General features: G+C 38.3%; 1 protein-coding gene across 2 annotated transcripts; it reads right to left on the reverse strand.

Annotated features, from left to right (window-relative positions):
• Positions 1-462: 462 nt before the first annotated feature.
• TMEM168 (transmembrane protein 168) lies at positions 463-25,777 on the reverse strand. Of its 2 annotated transcripts, XM_059847116.1 has the most exons (6): positions 25,657-25,777; positions 21,157-22,422; positions 19,894-20,034; positions 12,493-12,635; positions 9,414-9,688; positions 463-4,535 (listed from the first exon to the last, which is right to left on the reverse strand). In XM_059847116.1, the coding sequence occupies exons 2-6, from the start codon at positions 22,348-22,350 to the stop codon at positions 3,988-3,990; spliced, it is 2,301 nt and encodes a 766-aa protein (XP_059703099.1). In that variant the 5' UTR covers positions 22,351-22,422; positions 25,657-25,777; the 3' UTR covers positions 463-3,987. The 2 variants fall into 2 exon arrangements, with proteins under 2 accessions (XP_059703099.1, XP_059703100.1); XM_059847117.1 differs by lacking the exon at positions 19,894-20,034.
• Positions 25,778-26,014: the final 237 nt, after the last annotated feature.

Genomic DNA, 26,014 nt, shown 5'->3' on the forward strand with positions numbered 1-26,014 from the left:
CCAAACCAGCAAAATATATTTAAGTAGTATCACAAATACACTCAAAAATCTATTTACATATCTAAAAACCGTATATTCAGTAAAAATCCTCCCACAAAAGGTATTTATAAACAAGAAAATTAATCTGATTTTGTTGTCTACTGCTGAGGTGCTTTACTGCTAGCAAAGCATTAACTATGCTTTTACAAAATATACAAAATTATTTTGGGAAAAACTTGAACTGAAGACTGGACAACAACTACAAGGCATACAAAGCATAAGGAACTGCAAATACATCACTCTAGTAGTGCAAAAATGAAGAATAATGGCTTTTTCCCCCCACCAATACTTGTTTGGAGAAAAATACTACAGTGAATATGCAATTTGAACCTTTTTAAAAGACTTACATTTGTAGGACTCAGTGCATTTGCATGTTTCAGCAAGGCTGGTACTACACAGGAGGTAAATGAAAAGAAGTCAATATAAAATCATGCTGTGACACAAGTTTATAACAAATTTTATAGCAAAATGTCTGAATATACAGTACAGAGACAAACCTTGCAAAAATGTTTCTCTCCATCCAGAAATCTGTACACATTACCACTAAAGAACGTGTACGTAACTGAGAGCATATGGAACATTCTTTGGAATTAGATTTAAATTTCCTTCAGGCCCTGTCTTTCATACAGGAATAGCAGAAGGATAACTCCTCACTTAGATCACAGGAGCTTCCAGTGTTTGTCCCTCAGGCACATGCCCGAGGCTGGGCAGAGACCTGTGGAGAGGCATAAGCACCGGGGGCTGGAGAAAAATTCCACCTGGGAATGTGGGTCTCTGCAGGATGACTTGATAGAAGTCAGTGCAGAAGTGAAGAACTGATGAAGTTGAATTCCTCATCATCCATAGCCCTGGTTTGATAGTGTTTTGAAACACATGACAGTCTCTTTGTCCAAAAAGGCCTCATAATTGGAACAGCTGTAAACATTTCTTTTAAAGTTAGCATTTTCACCATGCCTTTGCACTAACAAAATCAGAATTAGGAACACCTTAGCTCATGTTACAACTACTTCGAATTCAGAAAACCAGAGGTCTATAATTGAGAAAATAGAAACAAATCTGCAAACACATGATTAATTTTGCAAATAGTATTTTTGCTCTCTTTTTCAGCTCTTTATGCTCCCTTCAGCAAACAGCTAAATGACACCCAGTCTATCCTAGGAGAAAATCTAACTTTGGTAAGTAAGCTGGAAACCATTTAATATCCAGAGGCAAAACAGCAGGACAAACTGTTGCATTTATTCTGCCCAGAGCTAAGTCCGTCACTGCACTACATAGCAGATTCCTGTTCACAGATTCAGGAGAGGTCAGGAATCCCACACTTTTCTTGCTCCCTTTCATGTACAAAAAGAAAGATACAGATGATGTCCATAAAAATATAACAGTAGCAGTAGAAATTTACCCATTAAGATCTGTCAATTATAATTAGTGGCAAGTGTTAAGGTTGATATTTAAAGCTTTTCCAGAATAGAAAGGACTAACTTCTTGACTTCAAATGTTCAAAATGTTCACAGGGTTACTATGAGGTATTTATCAGGACTTTACTAAAAATTTCTAAGGCTCAAGCTCTAACAGTTTATGATGCAATCAGGTGAACTTCTACTGAAAGAGAAGTCAAAACCATGGTGATTTTACAAACCAAATGTAAAGGAGTCTTTATGCATCTATACTCAAGAGCTGATGACCAGGAATGGAAGACAGTGACTTCTGCAGAAGGCAGCATTGCTTTTCTGCAACCTGACGGATCCTTGTTCAACCCAACTTGAAGTATCCACTCACTTCATGTGCTTGAACAAGGAGCTTAGGTACCCATCTCAGGCTCCAGAGGATAGCTTAGAGGTGCTCTAAGGTTATTCAAGAGACAGAAGAGATTTGTCTACTTGACCTTTGGCACAGGAAAGCAAAACAAAACAAAAAAAATGTAACACCCTCAAAAGTCATTCTAGAATAGAGACCAAACCGGTTTTCCTCTGGAAATATTTACATCTCCTCGCTAATGAGCAGTGGAGCACTAGCATGGATTCAGGAATCTGGTTTTTGAACATCTGAATTTAAATGAGATGACTCTTACCTCTGTTTCCCACATTAGGACCTTAAGTTGAATACCTGAAGTCATGTGGTGTGAGAACCCTCTGTCCTTAGTGACAACTGCCACCTCTTGATTCCCTGACAGAGCTGCAATCACAGCATTTACTCATAGAAGACCCAAAGGCATTTAGTCTTCATAGGATATAATTTATCTCTTATTTCTTTATCCCCTTCTCACACTATGGAAGGGGAGAGAGCAAGGGAAAGCGATGTGGGAGGTGGTGCCTTGCTAAACAACACCGTGTAATACATACCAATGAAAAAACTTAGTAGCTGCCACTTGAAGATCTGAGAAAATCACCATTTTGAAGTTGGTGGGTAAAATTTGCTTTGGCTGTTGTAGCTCTCATTATTTATTTTGGGAGCTATTGATGGGTATCAGTGTTAGCAGATTCTCTAACTCGGATGGCTAAAAAGCTCAAATGGTATTAGAAAAAGCTATGATGGCGAAGACTTATAGAGCTACATACCATTTGCATGTATTTAAATTTAAAGAAAAATCAATAAGTTATATTTTAGACAAATATCAGCTACTCTCTAACACTTTCATTAAAATACTGATGGAAACAGAAAAAAGTAAACTGTATGTCTGCTGAATTGCACACACATATGCAAATAAACCACCACAAATTGTATTGTCTTAGCCACTTACTTGTTTCACCCCTAATTTTCTGTACTTGAGAAAATGACATAAAAAAGCGATGTAGCTTTTATGACTGAAGGATTTCTAGAGTCCCATCCAGCTCTGGAAGCATTAAAATCAGGATCTTGTAAGTGGGAGAAAAGACTTAAGGAACACCGAGGATTCCCTTTTCTCCTAAAAGAATAAGCCATTCAAACAAACTTTGCTTGTGGTTTTAATAGATAATGAACTCACTGGTCCAACTCTATATTCACAAATTCCCAGAATCAAGATCTTAGGCACACCAAGGACTTCAGATAAATGTGGAAGCAAGGCAACACTTGTATTCCCATTTTTTATCTAAGGATTATTTTCTCTGTTAAATTCCCTGGGTTTTGTTTTGCTTTGTTTTCTTCAGAGTAGCTTTTCAAAATACAAACTAGTAAGAGCCTGGAAAATTCAGAATCACCTAAAAGGTGAGGGAAAAATGTTCACTGCAGTTTTTATTCCATATATAAATTAATTTCTGGGAATGTATGCTCAAAGATCACCAGCAAGATATTTAATGTTGAAAGTAACACTGAATATTTTTAAAACTTACTTCAAAACACACTGTCTGAGAAGTATCAGAGCATTAGAGGGTTGTCTGATTTCCTTGTTTTCCATGGCAAATTTCCACTGATGGGAGTAGAGAACTAAGGCAGGGCACAAGATGTAAAAGCAAATAAAACTAAAGCTTTTTGGTAGCTACTTATATAGAGCAGCTATATATTCTGGGTTTTTTTTTGGCTCAGTGATTCCACCACATAATTTCAAGCACACATATATTGACTGCAGTATTAGCTTAGTTCCTTCCCTGTATTTGAACTGTATAGTGAACATAAATGACAGATCAGCATCGTGTAACATTCACAGGAGCTCCTGTCCATCATACTGGTGTCTCTAAACAAAGGCTGCCTTAATAAGACATATGAACAGGGGGCTTGTCTCCAAAATGCATGGTCATATTAAATAAGTCTCTTACATATGTACATGTAACAAAATTGAAAATATCATAGTTCTACCCTCTTCTGTTTAAGATTGCAATTTCTAACTGTTGCATATACTGTAGCTGCTCAAAAAGCTGAATAAAGTGAGTAGAGCAGACTTTTTCAGAGAAAAATAGTCATAGAAAAAGTTTTAAGTATGGTACAGTGAGAAAGTTCACAAAGCTCTCATTTCATTTTCTCTTTGGTTGCTGATCAGGATTTGACGAGTTTGAAGCCCTGTCCTGTATCCAGCACTGTGGGAAGAAACCAACTCATTTTCAATCTTTTTAAGCACCTAAAGCACGCTTTACAGACCCAGAACAGATTGAGACCACAAAACCAGTTTGCCAAATGTACTAATGGATAGGTGATGCGTGGGAAGTACATCATCCAGTGTTTGGCAACATCACTTCCCGTTGGCAAATGCAAAGTGTAGTCACTCCAGTGCTTTGACACACCATACACTGCTTTCACAGTGCGGCCCTTTTCAGACCAGCTGATGTTGCTGTCAGGGTTACAGTTGTACTCCACCCATTGCCTGGTGAAGTCACCAAGCTGAGGAGGGTCTGCTTCCTCGATGTCTACAACTTTGGCCATTTCTGCTCCTTGCACAGCAACATACTGGTCATTTACTTTTCTTACTTCTTTAACCCAAGGCTGAGAGTTCTCACAGTCTAAAACAATGATGAGTCGAGAACAAAAAGTGCCGTTCTTTTCTCTCCACCACTCCAACAGCGTGTCAAGTCGTAAAGCATCACCCCCTGCCACAAGGACAAAAAGATTTAGTACCAGGATGAAGAAACAGAAACTTCTGCAGAACTTTAAATGTTTTGACTGGTTCTAAGAATCCCTTACTTGAACAATTTGGACAGATACAACAGATGTTTTCAATTCATCCTTTCCATCTGTAAATGCTGCATGTCTCCACAGAGGTATTAACTGACTTGCTGTGGCAGACGAAGCCATGAACTTACCCTTGATTACAGCAATAACAAAACAGAGTGAAAGAAATTATTGTCAATTGATGAAATTTGGAAAATACAGATAAAGAGGGAAAAAATCTGAAATAAAGTTTATTTTGTATTAAATCTTAATAATTTTAGGAACAGGAATAGGACTCTCTTTTAGTATGCTTTTATGAATATTAAAAAAAGGCTTGTCTAGGAGATGAATTTAGAAGAAAATACACTTTCAAATGGTGGGAATCAAAGCAAGCACAAAAATTCACATGACCAGGAATGAAGAGATTCTCTCTATAGAGACAGCTGTTTTAAAACTTCAAGAAAACTGGTATTGATTTACATCTCAATGAAACAAAAACGTCATTGGAATTTTTCCACAATATTTTTTTCCTGTCAGGTCAAAAGACCATTGCAACTAGTCTTCGACTTCTCATGTCCTGTCCCAACTCCTGTTCCAACAGCACATTGAAAGAGGAGATTTTAATTAAACCTGAAATGTTACCTATAAGGAGAAGTCAGAAGTCTTTCTGCCTCTGTGTACTGGATGCTGCAGGATCTATGTAGCTTTGAAAGGCAGACTACTTACTCAGGTACCTAAGGACAACATCTTGCAAACAACTCTCCACTGTCTCCCCAGTGATACTAAAGTAAACAACTGGTATGCCTCAGTTCTGGCTAGTTGAAGCTATGATACAGGTTTACAACAAAATCACTGAAGTTTCAAACTATCAACTTTAAAAAATGAAGAAAAAGAAGAAAGGTATTTTATATAACTCAATTTTAATTCCAGAGTGATTTTTTCACAAGTGAATATAATTAAGTGGTGTTTAAAATGTTGTTAGCTGCATATTTCAGCATTTACAGTTATACCTGTAAGGGGTGACAAAAAAATGCTTCAAATTAATATCTCAGAATTAAAGTGTTGTGCATGCTATTGTAGTTAAAGCAAAATTACAGGGCTGCATGCTTCTCCAAGAAAATGAAAAACTTAAAAAAATTTAGTAATTTTAGTAAGAAAGAAAATCTCTAGGATACAAACCTAAAGTAATGACTTGTCTTCGTACATGAGCCTCAAATTGCTGTAGTTATTTACAGCAGAGACTTATATAGATAGAAATAGTTTTCCTTTTCTAGGTATATATTCCATGTGAATTATCTATAAAAATTTCTTTATTTGTTCACATTTAAAAGGCTTATAAATAAACTTTATTGAAGTGTAGCTATGTAGGAGTGCAGGTGATTTCAAAAGAGCATTGGATAGAATCACCCAAAGAAAACCATCTCATCCTCCACAAATACAAGCAAACACATGCTTGGCTTACAACCCTATGGACCTCAAACTCATGGGCTTATTACCCAGCACAAGGTTTAGGCACCAAGCTGTGTAAGAAATGCAGGTGTCTGGCCACCTCTGGCTCTCTGGCAGGTTTAGCTGGACTACAGGTACGCCAACAGTTTCAGAAACAGAGACAAAGCTTTATTAGCCCAGCTCATGCCTTTGCCTTCACTCAGACAACATGACCCCCCCAGGTCATTTGACTGCTCATACTTCATGCATGACTAGTTAACAGTTTCTTTTATATACCACTGTGCTTTATCTCAGCTTCCAACAACAGAGAAACATCATTACTGAACTAATGAATTCAGTAAGCCTCTTTTGCAATATGTCATTACAAAGCAAAGACTACACTGCTACTACTGTGACTGTACCAGGTCATAAGCCAGCACTGAGAAACTACTTTTTTAATCAGATGAAAGGGTTTTTTTCATTGTTGTTATCTCTTTTCATCCTCTTTACAGGTCAGAGGACAGTACACATTACTGGAACTGATGGCCAAGGTTCCATCTGTCACAAAATGCCAGTGTCCAATATATGGGGCACAATTACAGCCTTAATATTTTCAGTTTATACTTTCAAGTTACATGCGGGAGCAGTGATATCTGGAATGAGAATCACATTACATTCCACCATTTAACTAAAATTAATCACAAAAAAAGCATGCAAGACCTGTGACAGCTGCCTGTTCTCCTTTATGTGACTATACACGTATGCATGTAGAAGCTGAAGATGTGTTTGGACAGAAAACTGAAAAGCAGCTTTGTCAGGAAGTTGAACACCACTGTATTTACACACTGTATCTTTCAGCACTCAAAGTTTTAACAGTTTCCTTGGCCTTTCTCTTAAAGGCTAGATATTAATTTAGGTTTACAGCTACCTACAGGCTACAGAGAGACCTGAGGCCCCAGTCACACTCCAGGGAGGCTAGATGTAGTAAGCCAGGACTGGGGTGAAAGCTGTCCAGTTTTTGCAGCAACATTTGGCTCTACACTTGCAAGAAAGCTGCTGGCTGGAACACAGGTGGGAGGTGGAGTTTTTCTGATAGTTCGCTCCACGCAAGGTGTGGACACACTCAGCAATTGCACAGGGTGGCAGCTGCTCTTATGGACAAACCACCCCTTCTCAGAGAAGTAATTTGGCCACCCTACATACACTGTAGCTCCCCACTTGCACTAAGGTCACAGTAAAAGCTGTGGCTTTTAAAAATCTCTGATACATATAAACTCCTTGAGAGAAAATACACACTGCTCTTCAGCAGGTCTAAAGGTTCAAGGATGGAGCTGCACCAAAACAGGTCTCCAGATGGAAACTGATCTGTGCCTGAACATCTACCTCAGCCTGAGCACCCAATGAAGGGCATGCCCTACTGAAGGGCACATGCACCTGGAGAGACACTGCTGATAAAGAGCCTGGAGCTCACAGGCAAAGTGCTACCCAAGAGAATTAATTCTATTCTAGGAAGAAAAAAGTTACAAATTTTCAATGTATTTACTAAGAGATTCCTGTTCTGCACACAGTGGCCTCAGTTCCCTACAGCAGCAGAGCAAGGCCAAACCTTGCAATGATTTGACAACTTCATTAAGTTTACCAAACAAACAGGCCAAGAAAGGGGGAAACAGTGAAGTCTATGCCAAGCATATGACAAGGCATTAAACTGGCCCTTTTAATAGAGGTTTACAATCTTGAGGCTAAACTATGCCCACAATCACTCCCCAAGTCCAGTGTCAGCAAATCATACCTGTTTTTATGACACAAGGTCTGTTATATGTTTGAAGAACTGTTTTTGTAGTGTGAATTGTGTATTTGCCTCCTGTTTCTTTTACTGAGTCTTTTACAAAAAAAAAGCAAAACACATCTTAAAGACATAAATGCAGCCCTTTGTGACAGTTTAACTGTCACAGTGTCACAGAACACTGTAATTTCCTGTCATGTCCAAGGAATGAGAAAAGATTATGCTTGTTCATTACAGTGAACAAATATTCCTCAAACTACAGGGAAAAACCTGTCTTTAGAGTAGGAGTGTGTAATTTCCACTTTTAATTCCATGCAGGGAAAAAAAGCAATCTTTAAAGTTAACTTGTTGAATATAAAAAATCATGTGCGAGGAAAATCAGGCGAATGTAGGAATTCAGCACATCACTCCGGATATCCAGAGTTACTGAGAGAACTCCTGGCGGGCTCGGAGGACCCGGAATGTTGCCAAAAGCGCCTGGTGGCTTGACTTTGACCCTTCTAGGGATGTTCCACCTGTGTATGAGGACACAAGAGTCACTCGGGTTTGAATGGTGCAGGAATGATATATTTACAGTGAAATATAGGTTTTAGGATTTTGGTACAGAGGGGTTATGGAGACAAGATGGAGGGATCAGGGCGTGTCTCAAGGTTCTTCTTTCTTCTTCTTGTCATCCATCTTCTGTGTGATGTTGGCACTTGTGGATTGGTCTATGGTGAAGGTGCACTTGCTAACATGGGTGAAAGGTATTGGGAATGAAAGGTAAATATGTTATACATAGTTTTTACTACAAAAAGACATGGCCGCCCCATGGGCGGTCAGAGTGCCTTTGGCTGCCTTGCTGGTCAGATCCCAGCTGGGCAGAGAGAAAACTTTGCAGATAAGAAATAATAAACAATTTGTAGATTGAAAAGCTAAAGAGTCCAGACTCATCCTTTGAAGCTTGGCCTGCAACAGAACCATCCTACGCATGTCGGGGCAGAGACAGGCAGCCGACCTCACACTTGGCGTTCCCTGGCTGGGCTGCAAGAGCTGGGCTGCAGAAGACCCCACAGGGGAATATGAAACTGTGTTTAAACTTGAAAGAATACATTTGGAGTCAACACTATTAGACAATTTTGAGAATAAGTGGAAGAAGATTAGTTGGCTGTAAAAGGACTTTTATCAAAGTCAGTAAATACTAAAATGACATAAAGTTCATGAAGTAACATACCTGACTGCCATACAATGCAAGGGAAGGAAAGAGCTACCTCTTAACATTCCAAAGGGGCTTCTGCATTTCTCCATCCTCTCCACTAGCAGAGGCAGTCAGCCTGCAACCTGGCTTGTTTTCTCAATTTCGTGTAGCCTCTGAATCTCTTAACAGTCATGCTCTGCAATACTACTACCTCTTCCTTTCTTCCCTCCCTGCCAGGAAGTTGTATAAAACTGTTCTCCAAAGACTGATGGCTCTTTGCCATTCTGAACAATCCGGTAGTAAGAACATTCAAAACTTCAAAGTTTTGCAACACAGTATGATTTTCTACAGAATCAATGAATTGACGCGGAAAGGTTATCAATAACCAAAACAATTAACAAAAAAAAAAAAAATCCCCAGATCACTTACCTGCCAGGGCCCATTCACCAGTGCCATGTGAGTGACCACTGTAATACAGAATGTAGGTATCATGTCTGGGTCCATCTGCAGTCCGAAGTTCAAGAAACGACTTGATCTTGGAGTGAAGGGTATCAAAGGTCAGCCCGCTTGTAGAGTAGTCACAACCATACGTCTCAATCATGTGATAAGCAAAAAATCTTTGGATGGCATTAAGCATGCCAGTAGACCTCAGATTTAACTCTTGGACATGGTCAGGTGGAAGAAGAGTCGGTTGGCCATCAGGACTAAAGAGAAGCAGAACAGCTAATGATTATGGCTGATAATTTTTTCATGCTTAGTGGACTTCTAGTAGCTGCTGATTTTTTGCCCTGTTCATATTTTATCTGCTATGAGGTAGCACTGTTCTAAATTCAAATTTACTTTAAATTTACAGTTTATAAACAACTCAAATTACTGCATTTGAGTGAGGGACCACAATCTTCCTTCAGTCACACTTCAGTTCCAAGCATAGTCCTTACTCAGCCCTATGCTATTCCTGCAACTGAGAGACAGAGGGAGAGAAGGAAGCTGCAATAGGAAGAAGGGAGGCTCCAACAATTTAATGAAGTCCCACTGAGGAGCACTGCCTTCACACAGGCACTTTTTCATGAACAGCTGGAAAGAAGCACAGAGAAAATGAGTGCTAATCTACACAAATCATAATGCAAACTACTTTCCATGGACGAAAGAGAAATACACGCACACACTTTGCTCAGATACTCTGAAATATGGAACTCACACAAATACAGATACAAATACAAATAAGATTAGCATAATTCTTCCTTGTTTGTGCTGTTCAGATGCTGTTCTTTCAGCATAAGAAATGTGTTTCAGATAACAGTATTCATAGCTCAGAAAATCAAAGTTTTAAGAAAGTTACAAACAAGACCTGGAACAAACCATATTTGTGTATTTATGTCTACACATAGGTAAGAATATGCACATATGAGAAAAATAAAAGATTCCCTGGGTTTCAAAACGAATTTTATTTGTACTGTTATGTGGCATTGTTCGCAGGGGTCCCAGGATGAGGAAAGAGACGAGAAACTTGACTCCATGTATCAGAAGGCTTGATTTATTATTTTATGATATATAGTATATTAAAACTACACTAAAAGAACAGAAGAAAGGATTTCATCAGAAGGCTAAGCTAAGAATAGAAAAGGAATAAATAACAAAGGCTTGTCTCTGACCGAGACAGTCTGGACAGGTGAACTGTGACTGGCCATTAATTGGAAACAACCAGATGAGACCAACCACAGATTCCCCCTGTTGCATTCCACAGCAGCAGATAAGAATTGTTTACAGTTTGTTCCTGAGGCCTCTCAGCTTCTCAGGAGGAAAAAATCCTAAGGAAAGGATTTTTCATAAAACATGTTGGTGACATCTTTATATAAAATATAGATAAATATATAATAAATAAAACCAAATATATACAGTATCTAAAATATCTAATAAAAATACACTTTTTATTTTAGGTCTACACAGCTATTCATTATTCATAATAATAGGAAATTTGGTCTTGCAAGACACCCAGTTAGGGGAGTGCTCTTCAGATTATATTTTCAGAAAGAGAAAAGCATTCATCACTCTTCAGCTGATATAATAAGGGTAATGATAAGGAACATGACTGACAGCTGGGCCAAACTGGCCTCATTTATGCTCAGTTACAGACATGGAGAGGTTTTTTGAGTGAAAATATGGAGATAAGTCTTACTCTACTAATACAAAACATCACATTATGGTTTTTTTCCCTATATAGGTATATATGTGTGTATTCTTCACATACTTTGTTTGCAAGCCACTGTGTAAAGCTACTTAGTCTCCTTATTGGTCTAGCTAATTAAATTTTGGACCTCCTCACCTGTCTAGGGCTTTTATGAAAATTATAATTCCACTGGTATAGCTGCATTGAATAACTCATCATTACTGTTCGTCTCAGCAAGTGAAGACTGGGTCCATCACTAAAACAGTCAAGCTTTGTTGATAAGAAGTTTAGTTCTATCAGGTCCTAAACAGTTGCTCAAGAGTATCTCATTTGCTCAAAATTAGAGGGAACTGCCTGCGCCAGAATAATATAATACAATGAAAGAATTAAACTGTTACCATGGAAACAAAACTAATTTATTTTTATTGTAATGTAAATTTTGAAAATCTGTTTTTCAAATCTGTAACAGTACTTGACAAGGATTTTTTTCAGGGTGCACAGCTGAAAGACTGTAAATCAGCAGCTCAGAAAATGTGGTGTTTTACAATATTTAAGATACAGTTATTTAAGATTAGCATACTTTGGTTTCTTTGATGTTAAGTTCTTCCTTATCCACTAAATCCATTACACATGCTGAAGCTGTGAAGTTTTCATAAATTGGGCAGTTCTATTTTGAAATCTCTCGTATCAACTTACTACTCCATTTCTCTTGTGACTTGAAGAGATAATTTATATAGCTCTTGTTTATCACTTACAAAAAAATGTGCACACACTGATTTTGATTTTATGGCAAAAGCAGCATTTGCAAGTTTAAAGCTTCTAAGAAAACACACAGATGGGCAAATAATAATAGTACAATCCCTTTACAATAATTCATTTCTCATATGGTAACATTTATTTTGGAAAAAAAACCAGCTTCAAATTCTCAACACCAATACATGACACGCAGTCTATTTGCAAATCTAATTTTAATGAAATTTAAATGTAGATACTACTTCATTTAATTGAATTCAAAATTATTTTGAACTGGTCTTTTTGGTTTATTAAATCTCCTCATGTAAGATACCTGGTCTCAGTCAAATGCCCCAGTCCTCCTTTGTGTGAGGTATGGGCTGTGAAATCTGCCTATGCACAGCTGGTCTGTATTCATCAGCTTTCTAAAAGAAAATTACCTGGATAGAAAGGTGGAGTTTCTCATTCCAGCGCGAGAAAGAGGAGAAATAGAAAACCTGCCCATTATTTGTATTTAATTGTTGAAAATCCAAGCAACAGCACTGCACTGCCGCCATGAGCAAACAATACTTTCACACACTGTGAAGCTGAAATGGACAGCAACCATACCTGCAAAAGTTGGTGGGAATCACAACAGCATACCCGACACATGTTCCTCCCAAGCAGTTTCCCAGTTCATGGAAAAGCCCATGAGCCATGGACTCCAAAGGTAGGACGATCAGAAATGCACTCATGAAGATCCCATTGGTTGGCTAAAAAGAAAATGAAGAGATTTAGGCATTGTATGAAAATCCCTTTCTTTGATCCCACATAGTTGGGCCCTTAAACATGCAAAGCATTACTTGTAATGTGTATTTATTTTTCCATGTATTACATGGTGAATTACTGTAAAGACAAATGAAAAACTTGAGGAGAAGGTGACTGGTAAGCAAAGATCACTCTTTTGAAAGGAATGCATTTGAAAACACACAGCACAGTATTAGCTGTAAAAACTGTGATCATGTCTTAGTTCACCAACTGAGGCAAGAAAATCAAACGCCACAAAACTAATTGTGTGCACAAAATAAGAAGATCTGTAAGCATCTGCAGGGACAGGCCTTAATCAGTGAGGAACAGCACAGATATTATGTATCTAGCATCAGATGACAGCACAGTATCCCATCCATCTCTGGAGGTACTTAAAAGACCTGTACGTGTGACACTTTGGGAGGTGGTTTAGTGGTGGACTTAACAGTGCTGGGTTAATGGTGAGATGTGATGATCACAGAGGACTTTTCCAACCTAAATCATTCCATGACCATTAAAAATATACATTTAACTTATGGGATACTACATATCATACAAGTGATGAATTCTGAGGTCATTTGTGAACATTATTTCAATTAAAAAGACAATTCTTTGTCAGTTACATTAATACCACATGAGTAAAGGAACATCCTCTACAGGACTACATAGCATTCACCAAGCTAATACCCCATATTAAACTTTCCTGCTTCAAAGGAAAAAAGCAGTTTTGGAAAATATTACACTTACTAATACATAGCTGATTTCTGTAAAAAAAAACCCAAGAAGTTTCAACAGTTACATCTCAATCAATAGTACTAGTAAAATAAAAATGGACTTCTGAAATGCCAGATATTTCTGAGAGGCAGAACAGATAAGGATTCATTTCAGTTAATTAAGCATGATGTGAATGGGTTTAATCAGGTATTAAATTTTTTAGGAAAGACAGAAACAGTATATGTATTATAATACAAAATTAAACAAGAACTTTAATACCCATGGTGCATTTGTTAATTATTGATGTTTGCTATGTAGCAAAGGAGGTAAATTCATAGCTAGAGATTTCTGTCTTGAGAAGAATTCTGTGGTCTCTGACCCCCTCTATGTTTTATTTGTGCTCTTTGTACTAATCTACAATATTAGTGTTGGTTTTTTCTTTAAATCTGGATATTACCTTACTGTGTAAGACTCTGTGACTTGATGGGCACTGGTAGTTCAACTTAACACCAAGTCAACACTATTAATAATTTGGAAAGTATATTATACTGAAAAAAATGACACCTAAACCAACACAGATCTTGTTGACACATGGCACAAGCTCAACTACATTCAGTTTTTAAACACAATTACCTAGCCTGAAAGAAGAGCTTCACCCATCTAATGCACTAAGAAAGAATTGTCTGCTACCTGTCCTGGTTTTAAAAAGTGTCCTATTACACTTCTGATGGAAGGATCTCACCTATGTGTCCTTGAAATGTGACAGCAATACTTCTAATCACAAATAAACACCAGAATCTGATATTAAATAATAACTAACTGACAGCATTATTAACTGATAGCATAAAAAATCTGAAATCACCAGAAGACAGGAAAGCTTAAAACACTGTAACTATTATGGTACCACCTCAATTTGTTTTGTTGTTAATACAGAAAAAATCCTTTAACTAAGGAAATATAATTTCTGTTTCAAATGTATCAGCAGCAAGTGTTCCTTTTAGTTGCTCTGTTTCCCCAGCACACTCCGAAGAGTAGCAGCAACAAAAACTTACAAAGCTCTGGTAAGATTTTTTCTGTAGAAACCTTATGAAGTATAAGACTTTGTTGAAAGAGTGGAGTTTTCTAGCTAAATTAATTTCAAGTCTTGGAGACTTAGTTTTGCAACTGTAAATTCCAGAAGGGTAATGCAAAAAAAAAAAAGGGAAGTATTTTTCTGACAAGTTCAGCTTTTATACCACATACAAATATATTTTCTTGGACTTTGCTAAAGCAAACTAGTCCTATATTGCATTAGTGTTCTGATAACAGTGAACATATTACAAAATAAAAAGTACATTTGCCCGTAAAAACAAGAGCAATCATAGTATCCTAAATAATTATTAAACTATTATTTAATAATTATTATACTGTTATTAACTATATTAATAATAACAACTATTAAATAATTAATAAGCTATTATACTATTACTTCACACGAATTTTATTGTAGTCCTATTACAACAATGCCCTCTCGTTCAAAATACTCCCTGCACTTCTCCACTCCCCTAAACACATGCAACCCACAGCATTCTGCAACAACACAAATTGAAATTATCACAAAGACCCACTCTGACTGAGTTTAACTCCTAAAAAATATTTACATTTAATTATTGAAAATGCTCCTACTAATATGAAGATACTGGCAAAGAAAATTCCCAAGTACTTGTGAAATAAGGGTCTCACACAGAAACACTAAGGATCATCTCGGTGATCCATCTTGCCTTGTATCCTGCTTTGAGTTTGTACCAAATATTACAAAAGGAATGGGAAATAAGCCCTATAGTGTTATGAATCAACTCAGCTCCATCTGAGGTTTCAACTGTGTTGTCTTTTAGTGGCCATCTTATGCTGTGGAATAGGAAAATGTTGGATATTTTACATTTGTTGACATCCATGTAAGGTGAAGATGCTGGCACTTGCTGTCAGCACTTTTTCAACAGTTTTGATTTAGAAGAAATATGTCACAAATGTAAAAATGCCTAATGATGATTAGAACAAATCTATAGTAGGATAGATCTTAATCCAGCATTGCAAAAAATGACTGGTAGCATTTTAAAATACCTAAACAATAAGAACTTCAAATATCAAAAAATATCTGATTTAGTTATTGCAGTAAAACTGAAGACAGGTTCCTTCCTTAAGATAAACAGCTAAAATTCCAGATGGAAACTGTCAGGATTCACGTTTGTGCTTTATGGAAGCTGTCAGGATTCACATTTGTGCTTTATTAAATACCAAAGATTTGATGACTGGTCCTTAATGGAGCAGATGGCCGTGGATACACAGGCAAAGCCAGAAAGGGATTTTTTTCTTTCATGTGTTCAGCCCATTTTCATTGTTTTCGATTGCACTAGCAATGTGAACCTGCAGAATGTCCCTGAACTCCAAGTGCCCATTGATTCCAGACAGACTGCTCAAAAAGCAAACAGAAGACAGGGACCATCTAGGCAATCCTACTGAAAAAACCCATGAGAAATCATTTTATCTCTTAATCTTCAGAGGAGTTTTTTGCCTTTGCCTATCTTGTTCTAAAGGAATTAACAATTAAGTCCCATTTCAAATAACAAAGAAAAGGTAAAAGAAAAAAAAAATCTTCTTCTTGCCTCTGATGACTGAAATGACAGACAATTAGAGTGGCAAGATTTCACTAGTAGTAGTATCTTTCTCTTTTTCTGAGCAATTTTTCTTGTTAAGTGTAACTGTTAGAACACCAGAAGAATTTAGAGGTATTTTACAGCCAAAATGTCATTTTATACTCATGGATAAGACAACTTCCATCCCAAAGAATAACCACTGCTTGAAGCAGAATAACTCTGGAACTGTATTTAATTATGAATGTGTGACTGAAGAAATAAGCCCAAAATGCATAAATGTTAGTTTAAATTGGTAGCCAATTACAAAGGCCTATAGAAGAGCCCTTCTGTTTAAGACAGAAATGAAACACTAAACATATGTCAACTAAGATGGTCACAGGATCAGTGAATGGTTGGGGTTAGAAGGAGACTCAGGAAATTGTCTGGTCCAACCCACTGCTCACACAGCAGGGTGCCTGGGATTATATCTAACAGACCAATAACTGAGAAAGCTTATTACATCCCAAAGATTTTTTTGTGCATTTCCAAGCAAAAATATTGTCCTGCTTTCCACTACCCAAGCTGAATATTTACCTGTTTTTATACACAGACACACCGTGATACACAAAACCCCCCAAACAAAAGAAGTATAATAGAAGAACACCCTCTATGACAGAGAAGGCTCAGGAGAAAAAGGGTAACATGCTACCATTCAATGAATAGCTTATTTCAGAGGACAAGATCTATATTACAGGTAGAAAATAATCCATATTACAGGTAGAAAAAAGCTTAAAGACAAAATTTGTAAAGCTACAAAGTACATCAGCTACCAGAGGAAACAGTCTTATAACAAGTTACCCAACAGACAATCTATGGTGATCAATAAATAATCCTTTACTTCTGACTATGAGAACAGCAGTGGGAAAATCTAGGAAAGAGTTTGCAGAAAACAGTTGTCACAATCACTGGCAGATAGATTTAATGTGCTGTGTTTCCCATCCCTGACTCCTGCTCTAGCCATGGGAAAGTCTGTGCTTTTATCTACATGCATTTGCTCCAGCAAAACCACAAGCAGTTATCAGTTTAAAAGCAAGCTAAAAACTCTGAAGTTTTTAAATACAAAAACGTGAATCCTGAAACTAATGATATTTCGACAGCAAGCTAAATACATAATAGAGTCTTCAGACTAATAATAAATTCTCTTGTCACCAGAGAGCCCCTTCAGGACTGAGGAGCACTGGAAGTGGCGGTGACAGCAGCAAGGTGTGCTGCCACTGTGGATTTCAGCAGGCAACCTGAGGTAGCCCTTGGGATGGGACTGGAGAGGGAGAGAGCCAAGGAAGGCTGAGCATACACCGAAGAGAGGGAAGAGAGGAAGACAGGCAGCAAAAGTACACACGATAGAGGGTGAGTTTGAGAAGAAACGGTGAGCAGCGAGCAATGGGGACTTAGTATGCAGCTTAAGAGCTGAGGGAACAGTAGAAAAAGAGGGAATAAAGGTATTAGAAAAGAAACTCAACAGAAAAGTATAATATCAGCAAAGCATAGGTATTGAAGGCAAATCAGCAAGAAGAGGAAAAACTGTCAGTGATGAAAGGAAAGGAGGGAACTAAACATGACCATACAGATAGATGAAAAAAGGCAGGCGTGGCACGCACATTTGACAAAATATGGAAAGAGGCCAGAGGATGCAGCAAGGACTCTGAGGGAAAAAAAAGAAACAACAAACAATAGCTCCAAACAAGCAAAGCCTGAGGAGGATTGGATTAAAAATCCAAGCCAGGAAGAAAAGCAGGGGTAAAGAGAAGGAGAAAGACTGGATTTGATTTGCACCCAAGTTATTTAACCTGTGATGCTAATAAAAGTATGTCTAAGTAAATATAGATGTTCCTATATATACGGGCAACCACACCAGAATAAAAACTACAAAATCATTAGCTCTCCCCCAAACAGTAAAGTACTCATACATACAGTAAACTTATTTTGTCTCCTATAAATGATTCAAGTTAAATGGTATTGTCCATTTAAGTATGAGTACTCAAGCATGTAACGAATACTATTATTTTACTAACCCATAAAATTCACGAAAACCAAGAATAATGTACTGAATAATGTACTTCATTCCATTACTTTACTGGCTCTAACATAGTTTATTTTCCTCTTGGTAATGCTAAATAAGCCTTCCAGGGATAATAATTCTCTTTGGCCAGTAAGTCAGAAAACCTGTAGTTACCTTGGCATAGAGCACTTAGCAAAATTTGATTTTAAGTTTTTGACAAAAAGAGTGCCCCAAACCTTTCTAAGATTTTCGTCTGAAAATTACAAGCTCTTCTCTGCAAATTTTTCATCTTTTTCTTGGATTCTTGAAGAGGTAATATCTGAGTCATCTGCATAGCTTCTTCTGGATCTTGACCAATCCAAGGGCCTAATTATGACCAGGCACATGATTAATTGCTGAAATAAGCTGGTGCTAAAGAGCCTATTGATCTGACTGAAATTACTCACACAAACATAAGGCAGGTGCTGACCATTTCCTGCAGATTCTGCAAAGAAAAAGCCCATACATTTTTACCAACAAGACATCTTTCCTCTGCAGCTATAACAAGGATTATTCTCAGAAGCAGACCATGTCCCAGCTGAAACATGCCCTACTGAAAGAAGAGCTGTTATTCCATTTTTTAATGCACCCAACTTTGACACATTACTTTTACAATTCTGCCCAAGCACATACCCAAGTACCATGAACAAAGACTTTAAACCCTTGTCTTATTACAAAGGCTATGTTTCCCTTAGAGAAAGGTCCTTGAGTGACCGGACTTTTAGCCTCAACAGCTCTGCGTCAATAAGAAAACCACTGTCCCTACTACAACAAGTTAATTCATCTCACTTTAAAAACCCTTCCACAAAAGAAGATTTGATATTTTTCTGGCAATTTTAATAAAATAGGATACTTCTAGACATCAATTAACAGACTACTGGTGCTTTAGGTCATGACTTTTCATACACATGAGATTCATTTGAAGCACAGATATTACAGTTACTAGAAATGTTAAGAGGGCATATATAATGTGCCTGCAAAACATTTTCCAAGAAAAGGAACCCCCCTGCTTCCCACCACTCAATTTCTGGCTATAACTGAGATTTTTTAATAAGCTATTGCTAATTATTTATAGCTGACTGTTAGGAAGCTCCTTTCCAAGGCTCAGATTTACAGCAATTCTATTCATAGGAGGTCAAATGGCAGACCACAAAGTGATTTTAAACCACCTCTCTTATCAAATGCACTATCATTAAACAAGCTTTCAGTAGTGAGGAAAGGTATAAACAAAAAATGCTTCACATTCCAGGTCACTTTCATCAGATTTCAAATATAATTTACACATACTGAAATAACTACAGAAATCCCAAGCTAATGTTGCAAAGACTGAAAATTCTTACATCTTACATATGCAAAAAATGTTATAAATAATCTTTAGAAGAACAAAGACATTTTCAGGAACTGGAGACCAAGGAATACTTGGCATTCCTGAGAAACTCTAAGGAAAAATATGTTAAAAATGTAAATGTAAAGTGTAAAAAAATTTCCTTAATATAAGAATGTATGAATGGTTATATTAATCCACACCAAAGGCCCATCCAGAAGAATGTCTGGCTTCAAAGAGGCCAAATGCATGCCTAGGAAAGATGTAAGGACAGAAAAAACATGTTTCTCGAGTACTTTAACCCCTAGTGGCTTAAGAACTCCCCGAACCAGATGTGTTTTCCAGATAGTACACAGACCCCAGTGAATTTTGTCCAGCTTCCTCCTGAGCCTCTTCAATCATGGGGCACCACACATGGCATGCCATGATACTCAACCCCAGAGCTCAGCACAGTATGAGGAATTATTCCTACTTACCTGGCTCCAACTTGCTTCTTGACAACTTGATTCCCCACAACTTTTGCACTGAACAGATTGCTTATTATCTCTACTTTTTTGGTTCTGTTTCCTTCTGTCCTTTCTGCAAGTCCAAACACCACAGCTATGATTGCTGATAACCTTCCAAAAAAAAGGCAAAACTACCCAGTGTTCCTTGGAGGCTTGTCTGTTAACCTCTCATGCTCTTCATACAAAAAAAAAAACAAAAAACAAAAACCAGAAACAAAAAAACAAACAAACAAAAAAAACCAAGCCCAACATAGTTACAAAGTAACTGTAAATTTAATCTTCCACTAATTTCTTTAATACCATTCATCCACAAGGTTACTTAATCTGAGAAAATCTGCAGGATTAGAATTCCTAAGGAGTGGGCAGGAAATTATTCTGTAAACAGTACAAAGACATAAAACCTGATCGACTGTAAAAGGATATTTTATATACATTAATATATGTTTGTAATTTATATAAGAGGAGAATGGACACAAAATTAATTGTTATTGTGGTTTATATCAACTTGAAAAAGAAAAGAGACTCTGAATCCCCTGCTGCAACTACGACAACACACCACGTATCTTAACTTGGGTGCTGAATAAACTTTTTGAAAGAAATGTATGCTTTCTGCTAAAGAAAAGACAACAGCCTAACTCATAAATGGAAAGAAAAGTCAAAGGACACTGTGGGATTTAAATGACTGGTCTTTCAGATACCATATCCTGGGGTGTACAATCAGATCTGAAAGGGAGACACTTGAAGCTCAAGGATTTATCAGTTTATCAGCTGAACTCTGATTCCATGTAACTGATCAAAAGCAAAGCTAAATTACTGAAAATGACATTATTTAATACATTTCAATCTAATTAAAACAGTCCACAACAAAATCCCTAGATTTAGTGAGCATTACACAGTGATTTATTCAGAAAACAATTTTTATGGCACAATAAATTCAATAGCAAAACAATTTCCCACTTAGGTAAATGCAAAATACTTTCCTCACCTCTTTTGCCCTGGAAGCACTTACCTTTTCCCATGCTGCCACATAAGGAAGCTGGTAAGTTGCACTTGCTTTAACAGGTCACCAGGCAGCTCAAAGTGTTAAGTGTAAAGCTCACGACAGTGAAACCACGCATTCCAACTTCGACTTGCTAACCCACAGCACACCATCCAATTTTAGGAATTTTAGCGATCCAGCAATTCTCAGGATTATTGTCAAGAGGAGATCAAGATAAAGAGATTATTATTTACCTGCCAAGAGACTGCTCCCAAAACAGCAGTCGCAACAAGGCTGAAAAATACCAGCTGCTCTGAGATCAAACAGAAGTGACGCATTCCTTTAGATGCCATGACCCTGTCCAGGCTGTTGTTTTCTGCTCGGTGAGTATAGTACACCCTGTGGCAGTCATTGAGTTTTGTGTGAAAGCCCCAAAGAGTTATAAAAAAAATCACATGACAGATCATCCAGAAAATTCCAAAAATAGAAAAACCAGGTATCACAAAATACCAGAGTTCCAAATCACGTAGTTTAAAGGCGGCAAGAATGAAAAAGATTAGTTCAATGACTCCAACTGAGATGACAGAAAGCCGCCTGCAAATTTTACCACGGTACAGGTATGGCTTCCATCGCTCAGTAACCGAAAGTCCACTGAAGTAAACGTCGAGAAGGGGATCTGAAATGAGGCAGCTGAAGAAACACGCCAAGGCAAAAGGGTTTGTGGGGATTTGCAGTGATGGAAAAAAGAGTAGGGATGCAATAGCTCCAAAAATTGCCAAATTTGGAATTGCCAAAAAAGACTTCATACGTAAGTCAATAATCAACATGGCCAAAGCCAAGACCAACAGAATAATACTTACAGATTTTTCTACCAGCATAGTTGTGCTGGCAATTGCAAATCCAACTAGCTCCAAAAACTCAACTGTTGTCAGCAGAGTTGGTCGATGATGGACACAACCACAAATCCTTTCAACTAAAGCACATAATATCCTTAAAACAATGGCAGAGAGAAGCAAATATTTTGTAGCTTCTTCTTTCACATCCATTTTAAAGGCAGAATTATTGAGAAAACAGAGAAGGCCAAGCAAAAAACCAAACCAAAGATTGGAGAGACTCAAACTTGCTGATTCCATTGAAAAATAGTAGTACAGTATGCTGGCAATTCCAAGAACAAAGAGCCCCAGAATAAATATTACCAAAATCAGTGCATCTGCAGTTTTTTCCCACCTGACATAAAGGCCCATGCAAATGGCAACCAGTAGATTGATTCGGGCAAGATAGCCAAGGTATCTGACTGATGAGTGCATGTTCACTTCTCTGTTTGCTTCTTCTAGCCTTGTCATTGCTGCATAGAGACAGTGACTAACACAGTACCGCAGTGACCTACACATGTAAACTGCAGGTAGGGGTTTCACCCACTTCACTGACAGTAAATATCTGGGTTTCATCCAACAAACACAATGCAATTGCTGCCTTCTGTAATATCATTTCAGTAACAGTGGTCCAGAATCCTTGAAGTCCTGGAAGAGAATTAAGAAAACTTTTAGTGGCAAATAATTCCTTATAAACATACAGAACATAAATATGACCCATCCCATCTCACAAAGAGGCTTAATATCTAAAGTAAGAAAACACATTAAAAAGACCAATTAAGTGTGAAAACCAATATAAAATGGGTTCTGCATAAACCTTATTTCATAACTTGAATGAGAGGAAAACAATCCTCTCATTGTTCTGGGCAGTTTTCCATAAAACTCATTGATTAGGTATCTATATTAGATATTTATGGATATCCAAAAGCCTTCTATGTTAGCCACTTGCTTCTAGAACATTTCATAATTTCATAATTATTTTAAAACACTATTTTATTTCACCATTACATTTGATAAGTTCTCACTTTCTATTAAATCTTTTCAGCATGCTTTGCAAGACTTCCTTTTAGCAGTCAAGTAAGTATATGAATTACAAAAAGAACTTCCCACTCAGTTAACGAGCTTAACCCAGAGTAAAAGAGATATTATTATCTCCATTTCACAAAAGGAGAGTGGACACACCGCTATAACAACTGATTTGGTCTGATTTTCAGAGATTTCTCCTAATGTAAAATTAAAGCCTTCATTTCATCCCTTCAAGCCAGTTTCACCCCTCCTCCAAAAACAAGAAAACAAACAAGCTGATTAGGATAAATAATACATTTAGAACACAAGCACCTCCTACTCAGATCCATTTAACTGATGTGATTTTCCTTTTAATATAGTTACAAACAGTCAGAAGTATTTTTAAGGGGCATTTTGTAATGTTATGGGCAGAGTTTCCAACACATAAAAAGACTTATAAATAGCCTCTATAATTTTTTAAGTAATTAACTAATCGCCCATCTTACAGATATTTCTGAAGAGTTACTGGTCTGATAGAGAGACCAGTGTGCCAAAACCAGTAACTTATATCTTACTGCTTTTATTTATATTGGTGGGGGAAGTGTTAAAAGACACCTTGACTCAAATGCAAAATTTAGACTTTATTCTCTCTTGATTTTTAAATTCTCATTTTTTAAACCAGTGAACAACAAATGATAAAGTGAATTGACTGATTTGCCCCTAAGTTTTGGCAGATTCGAAGACTGACACAGAGTAAAACCAGCTTCAGTAATTGCTGCAGAGAAAAACTAGGCTTAAGAAATCCTATTGTTTAAATTACTTATTTGGTAACACATATTTTCAAATTATGCTATACACCCAACAACAATGCAGATATTACTTGGAAGAACTATGCATTAAAAATCTGTTTGCCTGAAGCAGAATAGACACCATATATTTAAAGCAAATTGCTATTACATGAAGTTATTATAAGTTAAAAGTTCTTTGGATTTCAACTGTGCATTTTCACAGTATTCATTATTAGTAGTGTTTTACAGATATTGACTTAATTCTGAGTTGCCTGGATGCTTAACATCTCACACTATCTCTTCCCTTACTTTCTGCTCCTCTCACCCTTTCGTTCCTCCTAACACAAATGTGAGTTAACTTTCATACTTCAGGGTTAGGTTTCATAACTGACTCCATCTCACTACTTCTTGTACTACAATCAACATTCATTTTATGGAAAACTTGAACCATTTATTTCAGCTGCTACACATGGCCTCCCCGTGCCTCCTGCTCTCTCTAGTTCAAACCATGAATACAGAGAAACTATTTCCCATCTCCTTTCAACCCACAGCACAGTCGCGACACGCGACTACTGCTACTCTGAAGAACATATGCCATCCCATCCTTTTAACGTGGATTCCTTTCTGGAACCCCTCCAAGTCGAGGCGCTAACCCTATAAACGTTCAGTGGGACAGCAGCCCCAGAAGCCGGCAGGAATGACCCCTTGGCATATGAGCAAACAGCAAAGCTCTCGCCTCACACCCGGCTTAAAATTTTGCTGCAATCGCGGAATTTTTTTCTGTGGGATCATTAACAGCAGCTATTTCCCCTCTAGGCCAGCAACTCTGACAGAACACAACTCTCACAGCGTCAGCTCGTGTGAAGCGGAGCTGTGCTGCCAGCACAGCGCGAGAAACACGAAAGAGGAACTCCTCTGCCCTCCCCCTGCCAGGTGCTGGGGTGGGGGAACAAATGGGGCAACATGTCTGTTCTACTGCAGACACAAAATCTACTTGGGCACAAGTCGTGAAAAACGATTTGCAAAATGACAGCTCAGGCTGTGAATGCAATCTCTTCTTCCTGACCCCACCTTCTAGCCAATTAGCAAAAATGGGCACTCCTAAACCACACTATTAAACATTAATATTTTTTAACCAAAATACAAGGTCAACTTTTTGTGAAGAGGACAAGGTGTATTTTCATGATTAATGTATCCCATCACACAGCTATTACCAAATAAAAAGAAAACAGCAATTCAGTTTTAAAGAGAAATATCCATAACCGATTTGTTCTCTAAAACACAGCTACGTGCTAGTAATTTCTGTCAATACTTCGTTTACACAAGGACTGTTCAAAATCCTGGGAGGGACTAGTGCTCCTGTGTTTGTTTTAAGCTTTTAGGCTTTAAGGTTTCAGGTTGGACACCACTTACAGAACTCAGCAAATCACATTTAGCTTCAAAACATGCGGACACTCACTTTTAAGTGTTTGTCAACTTTTGCAAATATAATTTCAAGGAAAACCTGGAGCCTCATAAACATTTAGAGACGAAACTATCTAATGGCTTTCCTATATGTAAAGAAACACTGCTCTCAATGTAGTTTTAACCCTAACTCGTCTAAGAAAGTTGCAAAAACAACCAAACCCCAAAGCTGGTTCAGTAGTTAAGCCCAGGTGAGATCTATCTAAAATAGTGAATCCACTTTTCTTCCCCTTTATTCTTCCAGTTTAGCACTTCTCTTCTTTTTAAAGCAATTCTGTAAGAGTTCTTTTTTTTAAGAAAAAGTCCTATTTAGTTAATAACTAAACACATCAGACTTAGCCCCCCGGAGAAGAGCAGCGTTATTTTTCAGATGTTAACATCGCGCCCACAGCGGGGATGGCCGCTCTGGGCAAAAGGCGCGTTCCCGGCTGCAGCTCCAGCTGCGGGGCCGGCCCGGCCAGGGAAGGTCAGTGCCGGCACCGGGCGCGGCGGCGCGAGGGGTCCCTCAGCAGCCTCCCCGCGACGCCGATCGGTGCTGGCGGCCCCCACGTCCCGCGGCGGAGCCCGCCCGGCCGCGCTCGGTGAGGAGCCCGCGGCGCCCCCGCCCCGCCCGGCCCGCTCTCACCTCAACAGGCGGCCCGGAGCCTGCCCGCCCCCCGCGCCGGCCGCCGCCATGTCAAAGCCGAGCGCGGCGCTACCCGCTACGGGCCGCGCCGAGGCTCAAACACCGCCGCGCAATCACGGCGCGGCCAGATAGAATAATGAATAAGCCCAACCAACCAACCGAGAGCCCCAACCATAGACACTGGTGCTTAGGCATGGAAGCGGAAAAACTGTGCTTAAATCAGGACTGCAAGGCAGAGTGAGTCCTCCCCATGCTGTGGTCCGGCATGCCTTGTGCTCTTCCTCGGGCCCGGAGTGCGTTCCTCCGCACACGTTTTGAACTGGCCCTCGCAGGCAGGTGAGCAGATAGCGGGAGGGCT

This window comes from Haemorhous mexicanus, chromosome 5 (assembly GCF_027477595.1).
Source record: "Haemorhous mexicanus isolate bHaeMex1 chromosome 5, bHaeMex1.pri, whole genome shotgun sequence".
In the NCBI taxonomy this organism is placed as follows: Eukaryota; Metazoa; Chordata; class Aves; order Passeriformes; family Fringillidae; genus Haemorhous; species Haemorhous mexicanus.

Coding starts and splice junctions, on each gene's coding strand:
- TMEM168 (XM_059847116.1), bottom strand. CDS start 22,350: ATGAAACCCAGATATTTACTGTCAGTGAAGTGGGTGAAACCCCTACCT. Junction 12,636..19,893: donor AAGAAGCAAGTTGGAGCCAG/GTAAGTAGGAAT, acceptor TTTTCTTTTTAG/CCAACCAATGGGATCTTCAT. Junction 9,689..12,492: donor ATTCCCACCAACTTTTGCAG/GTATGGTTGCTG, acceptor GCTTCTCTTTAG/TCCTGATGGCCAACCGACTC.